Source organism: Plasmodium fragile, assembly GCF_000956335.1.
Source record: "Plasmodium fragile strain nilgiri unplaced genomic scaffold supercont1.53, whole genome shotgun sequence".
NCBI classification, from domain to species: Eukaryota; Apicomplexa; class Aconoidasida; order Haemosporida; family Plasmodiidae; genus Plasmodium; species Plasmodium fragile.
Window position 1 is genome coordinate 165,083 of NW_012192633.1, and position 10,965 is coordinate 176,047.

The following is a 10,965-nucleotide window of genomic DNA, read 5'->3' on the forward strand; positions in this document are numbered from 1 at the left end:
ATAAACATTTTTTTTTTTTTTTCTTTTTTCCCCCTTTTTGTTCCTCCTTTCTTCATATGTATATAATTATATACATTCTTCTCCGTTTGTGATTGGAACAGATAATGGGTGATAACCCCTTGAGGGAATGTTTTTTTTTGCTATTATGTGTAGCGTGAACAAGCCAACATTATAATCGCTTGGTTTTTTTTTTTTTTTTTTTTTTTTCTCGTTTGAGCTATACCGCTGAGTTGTTTTTTTTTTATTAACAGCGGTGTGAACTGTGTATATTGCAAGTTGCCGATCGCACACATTGCAAAAAAAAAAAACGTGTTATGCATAACCGGGGTGCTTCCCATTTTTTTTGAGGCAAAGTGAAGAACGAACCCACAACCCCATCCATATAGAGGCGAATAAAGGGAAAGTGTCCCTCGCTTTTGTAAATTTTCACCAATATGAGCATAAGTAAAGACTCGTCCAACACCATGATCGACATTGAGAAGAGAGACGTGGAAGGGAAGGAAGGGAAGGATGGGAAAGTTGGATCCAAGTTGATAAAAAATGAACAGATTCTTTTACCATTAACATTCATCTTAATTGGCCTCAGTTCATTAAATGTATGGAATACAGCTTTGGGCTTAAATATAAATTTTAAATACAACACATTTCAAATAACCGGTTTAGTCTGTTCATCCATTGTAGCCCTTTTCATCAACGTACCTAAGATTTTATTGCCGTACACGTTAGGAGGGCTAGCAGTATTGTGTGCAGGGTTTCAAATAGCTCATAAATTTTTTACCGACACCCAGTTTGACACATATTGCCTAATAGCCTTCATAGTTATAGGAATAGTGGCAGGACTGACCCAAACGATTGCATTTAATATTGGGACAACCATGAAAGAAAATATGGGTGGGTATATCTCAGCAGGGTTTGGTATTTCAGGAGGTTTTATATTTGTTATAAATTTAATACTAGATCAGATTGTTCCTGATAAGAAGCAGTTTGGAGTAAATGAAGCCAAGTTATTATACCTCTTCATCATTTGTGAAGTGTGTTTACTTTTGGCCATCATATTTAGTGTATATAACTTAGAGCTGTCTTCCGCAAAAAATTCCAACGAAGAAGAACACAACGACAAGGACGAAAAAGGACTCTCTTACTTAGAACTAATTAAAGACAGTTACAAAGCTATCCTTGCTATATTTTTAGTGAACTGGCTTTCATTACAATTATTTCCTGGTGTAGGACATAAGAAATGGCAACAGAGCCACAACATTTCAGATTATCATGTTACCTTAATTGTGGGTATGTTTCAAGTGTTCGATTTTGTAAGCCGATATCCACCAAATTTCAGTCATATGAAAATTTTTAAATGGTTCTCCTTTTCCCTTAACAAATTACTTCTCCTGAATTTCCTTCGTCTTATATTCATTCCTTGGTTTATTCTCCTTGCTGCTTGTGAACGCCCCTTCTTTACCAACATTGTTCATCAGTGCATTTGTATGGCTATGCTCGCCTTCACCAATGGATGGTTCAATACCGTGCCCTTTTTGGTCTTCGTCAAGGAGCTTAAAAAGGCTAAGAAGAAGAAAGACGTTGAAACTATTTCAACCTTCCTTGTCATTGCTATGTTTCTTGGTCTCTTTATGGGAATATGGACCACCTACATTTATGACCTCTTCCCCATTGTCATCATCAGACTTCCCACACCCTAAGTTCGAAGCGATTTTTTTAAAGGAGCTTGGCGATGGGATGCAACCCTAGGCCGCTGCCCCGAGGCACATCCAGTCGGAAGACATTTTCAAAGCGGTGTTAGTCGTGAAGTAAACGGGCCAATCGAAAATCGGTCCAACAACATCGCAAGCCTTGCACAAGTGCGCCTACCAAACTGTCGCCCCACGCAATGTGTGCGATAAATAAATAAAGTAACACTGACGTATATGTTTAAATTTATATCATGTATACGTCCTCATATGACACGTGTATAAATCTGTGTAGAGATGTGCACCCCTTTTGTAACCTTTTTTTTTAACATTTTTTTTAACCTTTTTTTTTTTTCCTGTACCTTGCGTGTATGTACGTTTCCAAGCCGTAATTAAAAAAAAAAACGACCTTCATAATGTTGCACATCTTTCCCTTTATAGCAAATCACAATACCGTCGAAACTGACGTGTTTTTTTTTTTTTTTTTAAATTATTGTTTTATAAAAGATTTATACAGTTTCAATAAAACATCGCTTTGTCTTGTTATAAAAAAAAAAAACTTCATCACTAACCATGTGTTGCACGTATGCATGTGTGCATGTGTGCATGTGTGCATGGTATGGTTACCCCCCCCTTTTGGAAACCTCTCCTGGGAAAGTCCTAGCCCATTATGTTCCTCCCACATGTGCTGTTACAAATGCGTAATATGTCCATAAGACCTCGTGGCGTGAGAGAATTGACACAGAAAGGGGTGGCGACGAAAGGCGCCTCGAATAAAGCGAAAAAGGTTAGCAGCGCGTCGCGGCTCCTAAGGCCACAAAAGACACAACACAGAATAATAGCACGAGGAAATGCTTCGTCAGATGTGCAAACCCAGAGTTTCAAAGTGTGTAACGTTGATAGACGCGAAATGTATGCACATAATCCCGCAGCGACGCTCACCGTAGGTTATTAAAAAAAAGGTATACTAAATAAATAATAAAGCAAATTGTATAACCCTAGTGAATGGATAAATTTTCTCTCTTTTTAAGAAAGAAGAACGAGTAGCCAAGTACATCTGCACAGTCGTGGCATCCACGTGCAAACAAACGAAAAAAAAAAAAAAATAACGGAAAAAAGGGGGAAATAAGGACAATATTAGCACTTGTCCACTTTCGCGGCACTACTTAAGTAGTACGTAATCTGCTCGTCGAGAAGGTCTATCCGGTTGTACATCTCCTGATAAATGTACTTCATTATGTCTATGTAGTTTCGTATCGTTTCGTCCTTATCCTTGGTGCCAGACGCAACTAAAGTCATATCCTTTTCCATCTTTGCGCGCAGTGACGGATCCGTCAAGTCAATCCCAATGTCCTTAAATTTCTTATATGACAACACAAGAGCGATTCCCAAGTTGGTCGGAATAAACAAATTCTTATTATTTTTAAACACGTAATTTCTCTTTTGAATATTTTCTATATGTTCATGCATTGTCGCATCAGTCCCTATCCCATATTTATCCATCAGCGAGAGTAAATCACTTTCAGACAGGTACTTGGGGGGTTGTGTGATTCCTTCCTCTACTAATAAACTGTAGGGATGGAATTCTTGGCTTATATGAAATGGAGGTATCATTTTATCATTCCATTTTTCATATATATAAATTTCTAAATAATTTTTTTTTACAATTTTTAATCCTTTACAAAAAAATTCCTCCTTACCAATACTGGCAACCACCTTGCTGTTAAATCCAATTGCGTCATCACTACATACAGCTAAGAAATGTCTGCAAATAAATTCATAAATCAACCATTCTTTTTCTTCTACCTGGTCTGTCTTGTACATATTCTTAACGGGGTGTATAGGTGGGTGAGCCTTATCATTTAGCTTCCCTTTTCTAGGCTCTCTAAAATGGTTCTCATCAGATAATTTCTTAGCATAGTAACCGAACACATCATTTTTCTTCAGCTCAGCCACAATGCTTCGTAAATTCATACTGCTGGGGAAGTAATTGGTTTCTGTCCTGGGGTAGCTAATGAACCCTTTATTGTATAACTTCTCCGCAATGTTCATGCACTGTTTGGAGGATATATGGAAGTGCTTAGACACCAACTTGGTCATTTGCAAAGTGTTCAGAGGAAGAGGACGGTATTTCTTCACTTCATTTTCGTATATATTGGTTATCGTACATAGAGGGTTTTTTACCAGCTCTTCGTAAATCAGAACCACAGCCAGGTGATCATACAACCTTATCCTCGACCATGTAAAATCAACCGTGGGAATTTTATTCTTCGTTTTTTTCTTCTTCGGTTTTTTTTTCTTGCCCACTTGTATACTCTCTTCTGATTCATCACCTGATTTAGTACCCCCCTCTTCACACAAGTACTGCATCTTAATCGACCAATAGTATTCGTTTACAAAATTTTTTATATCCATATACCTGTTTACGACAAATCCCAGGGTGGGGAATTGGCAGGGGCCATAACTAATAATGCTTGTCTGAGTCTTCACTAAATGTTCATACCTAATCGTGAGGAACCTGGTAAAAATAGAACCCATCCTTAAATCAATTTCTCTACGTACATCTACACTGTGAGCTAAATTACGATTAGGGTACTTCAAATTGTTAATGGCATGAATGATGTCCTTCTCTGTCACAGCTGAAAATTGGGCACGCTTAATTTTTATATATCTGTTCATCACGAAACAGGTGTTTATGACTTCAAAGCAGATATGCTCTCCTTCCCTATCACAATCCAGCCATAAAATTAGCACATTGCAAAACTTGGAGTATTTCTTTAAATTATTTTCTATTGTCTTTTTATCATTTTCAACGTAGATGGTAATTTCTGCGTCGAACAACACCTGGGGATCTGTGTTCACCCAGTTGCGGTACTTGTCATCAAACTTTTGCTCCGTTAAATGCCCAGTCACGGAAGTTACATACATAGACCATGTTTCGTGGCCCTTCTGGTAGTTGAACGTGAACACTGGGTTGTATTTGCTACAACTCTTTTTCTTCTGCATTTTCCCCTTGCTCAAGATGTTAGCGATTGCCGACGCAACCGATGGCTTCTCCGCGACGTTCAAGACATTTATTGGAGCCATAAATCTTGAGGAGCAAAGCGAAGCTGGGGCGACAAAAAAAAGGACTGGCTGAAATGTAACGGCCGAAATGCCCCCCCTGTGGTCATCGTGGGCGGCATGGCCTGCCACTGTGCAGCGCACAACTCAAGCGCAACGGGTGTGTTGAATCGCGCAGCGATGGCATAGCGTACAGTGTTTCCTTTTTTTTTTTTTTTTTTTTTTTTTTTCCTTCGCACACCCGACCGATGAATATGTACGAATTGGGGAGGAGAGTTGTGGTGGGGGGGATAAAAATCACTGCCCCTTTGCGCATACGGGAACCCGTAATGCCCCCCTCCATTTATTATCAACTTATGGAAATTCCAAAAGAAGTTGCCAAAAAAAAAAAAAAAAAAAAAAAAAAAAAAGATTTAATTTATTTCACTGTTCACGGGGAAAAAAGGGGATTTTCCTTTGGACGCTCCGCTAAAGGGAAGGCACGCGACGTCGATGGGGAGGGGGCGTATCTCGTCATGGGCAAGTTAAACAAGCATAATATTCTGTGGACACATCCAATAGAGGAATAAAAAAAAAAATTGGAATTTTCACTCGGTTAACATACATATGACGACTTTTTTTTTTTTTTTTTTTTTTTTCCCTCCACACATAGAGCTACCATTGTCCACGCAATGTTTATCTTCCCCCCACAATCGGCTTATCAACACCATAGAGAAAACCAACGGGATGATCACACCGTAGCAAAGGTGCCATAAAGGAAAATTCACATGTGCATATGGCACCCATATTGACCAAAGAGAGAAAAAAAAAAAAAAAAAATATGGACACGTGTAGAAATGGCTACGTTATCAGGGACAAAACCATGCAGCCATTTTTACAGCGGGGTGGATAGAAACTCACACCGTTAACTGCATCCCTGCGTTGAACAAAAAGGGAAAAAAAAAAAACTCAAAAGAAAACAAAATTCTCACACGTTCTTATGAGCACGTAATTGTGTGTCCACAAAAATTGGAAAAAAAAAAAAACCAAATACACACATATTATAATACCCATGCATATATACAACGAAATGAAAAAGTAACGAAGCAGAGGAATTGCCTTTCTGCGGAAACGACGAACTTTTCCAAACCTACCCCTCACACACAAACGCCTCCACCGCGTACACCATCACGCATACCCAATGAACGCCCAAAATAAGCCACAAATTATTGAGCATATAAACCACCCCCTCGATGACACCGTCTACGATGTGAAATGGGTACACGGCAAGTCAGACATTCTCGCTGTCGGCGAAAAATTAAATAAAAAAGGGTACATAAATGTGTATAACCTGAATAAGGGAAAGTTCACCTGTATTTCTGACCATGCAACAGAAACAGGGGTAAAGACCATCAGCCCCTTTTTCTCCTACTCCGGGGGGTACACCATTGCTTGTGGTAAGACCGGAGCCACGGGGAGCGTTTGGGGTATAGTGTGCGATGGGTACATCCACTCGTAGGGGTTCCTCCCTAAGCCCACTTCTCCTCCTGTATGTGCCTTCCCCCATATGCGTCACCAACCACAGCTGACATAACTCAACTCCGCCAGGTACGTTCGACGGAAAAATACTTCTGTACGATATTAACCGCATGTCCACGCCGTACTATACCATAAAAAAGCACACAAAACTTATAAACAAAGTAGAATGTAAAAACTACAAAAACAATAATTTAGTGGTCAGTGCCAGTAGGGATGGGTCTGTCAAAATATTCGATATCAGAACGAATAATGAAGTGAGTTATATGAAGAAAAAAAAAAAAAGGCCACGTTTCATTTTGTGGCTGTTTCATAATGGCTCCCTTAGGACGGCCGCATCATGCATGTCGCATGACGCGTACCCCCACGTCCACGTTACACCATCACGTGTGAAAAGGCCCCACGTATTACTCCCCCGCACACCCCTCCACAGGTTGTCAGTTTAGAGCCACCCAAGGACTCGGCTTACATCCCTGACTGTTGGTGTGTTGCGACAGGTGAGAGCTACTCGATACGTGCGTCCAACAAGGGCATATCAATCCCTCTAAACGTATAGTCTTACCCTAACACAGGAATGTGTGTCCTCAAATGGGCTAAGATTCTCATTTTTATGAGCCCTCCCCTGAACCATAAACACCCTTTCCACCGCCTTCAACAGGAAACAACTACATAGAAGTAAAATCTCCCTCTGGGGGAGGCGAAGAAAACCTGAATCTTTGTGCAGGATATGACAATGGGGACATCAAGTTTTTCGACTTAAAAATGATGACAGTGGAACATGAGGTAGGCAGCAGAGGGGCGAGCATTTTTTTTTTTCCGCCCTAGTTACACACACATGCACACATATATATATGCAAATAAATGGATGTATCTTACCTGCGCATGGGTTCCCTTATTTTGGGCAACAGTTTATCGCTCCACATGTTTAGTGCATGTGTGTGCTCATACGATGTAGGTACTCCCCTTTTACTACCTAGTATAACAAATATATTTTTTTCTTTTTTTGCTTCTGTTTACTCCTCGGCAAGGTCAACGTCAATAATGGCGTTTGCGCAGTGAGCTACGACAGGAAAGACACGAAAATGAACAAGTTAATTTGCTCCACCTTGGAGGGAAACATGTACATATTCAATATGGATGTGTATAGTGAAGATGTGGGATATGCCTACAGCAAGGACCAGATTGTTTCAGGTTTGTTTTGTTGCATAAAAAAAGTATAGCAACGACTGAAAGGCAGCACAGTACGTATACATGATGTCACATGTGTCGCTAATAGAGAAGTCGATGGGACAGTCAATTCTGTCCTGTAGCTGAGTCAAATTAACGAACGAGCGATCCTCTTAACCCAGCGCATTATAGTAAAAAAGGCAGCTGTGCAAAACGAAATCGTACATATGGCTTTTCCCCCTTTTAAAGGAACATGTTGGGGAACCCCCTTTTTGCCGCAAAACCGGGACATTTTTGCTTCCTTGGGAGGTGACGGAAATGTTAAAAGAGGGAGGATGCCGCGAAGGGGCGGTCAATGTTGAGACAAAGGAAAATGCCAAAGCGCCACCATATAATGTGCATTCCTGAGAGGGCACACCATGCGTCGACTGAGCATATAAGCGCGCCGGCACACACGTAAACACACATGCAAAAACACATGCACGTCGTCACCCAACATGCGTGTGCACTTTCTACCCCCTCTGTAGCTTGTCCTCTACAAATATTTGAACCCTGAGAAAAACCACATCTTTGACGAAACCAAGGGATGCAAAAGGGGCGTTGTAGGCGAATTGGAAAAATTAAATTTTCTCAAAGTGTCCACTCAACCCATAATTTCTTTCGACTGGAACATCAACAAGTTGGGCCTCTGTGCCTTCGCGTCGTTGGATCAAACAATTAGAGTTTACATAATAACGAAGCTAAATTTGTGTTAATTTTGCAGCGCAATTAAAATTTAAGGGCAGAAAAAAAGGCAAAAAAAAGTGAAAGAGACAGGCAAATGAAGAACGAAAAAGAAAAAAGAAGGAAAAAAAAAAAAATAGTTAACAAAATTGTTCAAAGTGGTGCGGGGAGGGATAAACGGGGACATTCAAAAGTTTACAGACGACGAGCAAGGCTGTGGCATGTTGCTCATTCATACCATGCGAATGAGTGGGCTCATTTCGACCACTTCGCCCAGCTAACCGACCTCGTCGCTGTTATGCCATTGATGAAGGAGTTAATTTTTGCACAGGAAGGAACGCATAACACGGAATGCAGGAAAAGGGAGAGGCAGCACCTGGCTAATGCCATCACCACCACCACCCTTTCACGCGTGTCCTACATTTTAAAAAAATATTCAGTTATCTTTTTCTGGTGGAATTTTTCGTCATTTAAACTCAGGATATGAAAACGCAAATTCAACAAATTGTCATAAAGGACTTCATGCTTTATGCTTTCATTGAGACAGCTATAATTTATAAAATTTAAAAGTACGTCGATGCTATTGATTAGCACATTTTTGTTGAAGTGGACGCTGTTGCAGTTGTGGGGTTCGTTGACGCAGGGGTGATCCTTCCTGTTTTCCACCTGTGCATCAAATGCGTTTTGATTCACACCCAGGTGGGTCCCCCCCATATGGTTTACACATATCCCGCCACCGTACTGCTGATTTGTGCCCAACTGACCGGCGCATATATCGTTGCTCCTAATCTCATTGCCACCCACACCGGGCAAACCAACGTGGTTTATGCTTAACTCATTTACGTAATTGGATAAAAAATTGGCGTCATAGTTGGGCGCGTCCTCAAACAGCTTCCTCTTTTTCTTTTCATTCTCCTGGACCATGACTGTCGTACTTCTATTTATTCCTTCGACTTACGTGACGCTGTGGCGCAGTCTATTTGGTGTAATCAATTTTGGCTCACCTTTCGCGCAAATGTTCCCTTTACCCCAATGGGCTATATGTCTCCTTGCGCACAAAAATAGGTCGCCAAAAAAAAGTGTATGTCTCGCTTTGTTCGAGTTGTGTATGTAAAAGCGTCTCGCAAATTCTTAACAATCGTTTGTTCACACTCTCAGGGCTATTTCTCTCTGTGCATACTCATCCCCAATACACATGATTGTTACACGTACGTGGCGTGCCTCAATGTGTGTTCACCTACCTCTTTTTTTTTTTTTTTTTTTTTTTGTGAAGCGGCTGAGAGTAGGATAAGTAATATATACCATGTCATGCGCACTATGTCTCCCGAGTCTTCCGTTTATTTTTCCATTTATCTGTGTAGTTTCCTTGATGTTTGAAAATGGGTGATTATTTCCCAATTTGCCTATTTTATACTTTTTATTTTTCGATCAAATTGCTACTTTTTCATTTCCTTATTTTTATCTCCATCCCATTCATCATTGTTCCCACGTCTTCGAAATTGCGCTGCACCGCATTGCTTTTTTTCCCTTCACCTCGCTGTTTTTTTTTTTTTTTTTTTTTTCACACGACCTCGCTATATTATTGCTCAGCTCTACCATTTCTTCTAATTTACTTGATTAGTGAATGATTCTGATGCTGTGTGTCGCCCCCCACCCTCACTGCAATTGCCGTATGCATGCCACATGTATAAAAACAATTTGTGTAAAACTGTGCCAGCGTGAAGAGGATATGTGTGTGGAAACATATACTCACTCACGATGAGAATTAAACCTTCCTTTTAAAAATTCACGCAAAAAAAAAAAAAAAGTAGGAAAAAAAAAAAAAAAAAAAAAAAACACCTGATCGTCATATTACTGCCACACCACCAAACATGTGACAAAAAAAAGGGAACTCATTTTTAATCGAAAAAATGGGGAAAGTGTGTAGAGGGGGTTAAATTGTTCTGTTTTAAAGGGACGAATAAGTAGACACTATTAAATTGGGGGGAAAAAAAAGGCAAGAAGCTACACAAAAGCCATACGTACACACGTAACCGAACAGCTTCGGCGAGACCATCCATCCCGTGCTTATGCGGTAAATGTGCCGACACCTGAATGAGAGTTATTATGTGCTAAAGGAACAAACCGGCATCATCGTTCCCTCTTTGCTTCCACCCCACTCATCATCGCAGCTTCCCCATTTGGTAAACTCTACAATTAGGTAAATACCATTTTTGCGCAATTGTGAAAAGGCCCCAACAGTATATCCTACACTCCGCTTGTGGATATTCCCCCGTGAGGCAAAAGAAGGACGCATTTGAAAAGGCATAAGGCACCCCCCCCCTCTACACGCACATATGAGAATGGTATGTTGTACCCTTTATGGTGATACCCAAGTGAAAAGGTTCGTAACCTCGCGAGGGCGCTTCGTTCAGTTTGGAAAGGACCTCCTATTTGAGTACTTGTGCAGGTAGGGGGAAATATCCCTCAAGATAAATATTTCCGAGTGAAAAAATCGGGAGGGCACACCTCATTGCTCAGATTACTTCACAAAACGTTGGTGCTTGGATGTATGTACATGTGGAAAAGGGAGGCTGCATGGTCGCACACGTTGCGTGCGGTGTGCAACGTCACAGGGGATCCTAGGCAACCAGCCACCTTCTGCAGCGTCAGAGTGGGTCAAGCGCACAGGAAAAAAAAAAAAAAAATACACACATATATATATTTATTTGTATCTGCTCATAACCGTTTGATCAGTGGAGCTCACACACCCTGAACAGATGGGGAAAACAAAAAAAAAACTTATGTACACACGTGCACACTTAGATCACCG

General features: G+C 40.6%; 4 protein-coding genes across 4 annotated transcripts; 2 read left to right on the plus strand and 2 right to left on the minus strand.

Annotated features, from left to right (window-relative positions):
- Nucleotides 1-434: 434 nt before the first annotated feature.
- AK88_04106 (uncharacterized protein) lies at nucleotides 435-1,697 on the plus strand (the record flags this gene model as incomplete). Its single annotated transcript, XM_012481716.1, has 1 exon — nucleotides 435-1,697. One exon carries the CDS (start codon nucleotides 435-437, stop codon nucleotides 1,695-1,697), a length of 1,263 nt encoding a protein of 420 aa, XP_012337139.1.
- Nucleotides 1,698-2,822: 1,125 nt separating this feature from the next.
- AK88_04107 (uncharacterized protein) lies at nucleotides 2,823-4,691 on the minus strand (the record flags this gene model as incomplete). The annotated part of the gene is made up of 1 exon (XM_012481717.1): nucleotides 2,823-4,691. One exon carries the CDS (start codon nucleotides 4,689-4,691, stop codon nucleotides 2,823-2,825), a length of 1,869 nt encoding a protein of 622 aa, XP_012337140.1.
- A 1,237-nt stretch (nucleotides 4,692-5,928) lies between these two features.
- On the plus strand, nucleotides 5,929-8,185 carry AK88_04108 (uncharacterized protein; the record flags this gene model as incomplete). Its single annotated transcript, XM_012481718.1, has 7 exons — nucleotides 5,929-6,184; nucleotides 6,336-6,520; nucleotides 6,697-6,760; nucleotides 6,922-7,046; nucleotides 7,292-7,454; nucleotides 7,680-7,750; nucleotides 7,958-8,185. 7 exons carry the CDS (start codon nucleotides 5,929-5,931, stop codon nucleotides 8,183-8,185), a joined length of 1,092 nt encoding a protein of 363 aa, XP_012337141.1.
- Nucleotides 8,186-8,570: 385 nt separating this feature from the next.
- Nucleotides 8,571-9,077, minus strand: AK88_04109 (uncharacterized protein; the record flags this gene model as incomplete). Its single annotated transcript, XM_012481719.1, has 1 exon — nucleotides 8,571-9,077. The coding sequence occupies one exon, from the start codon at nucleotides 9,075-9,077 to the stop codon at nucleotides 8,571-8,573; it is 507 nt and encodes a 168-aa protein (XP_012337142.1).
- Nucleotides 9,078-10,965: the final 1,888 nt, after the last annotated feature.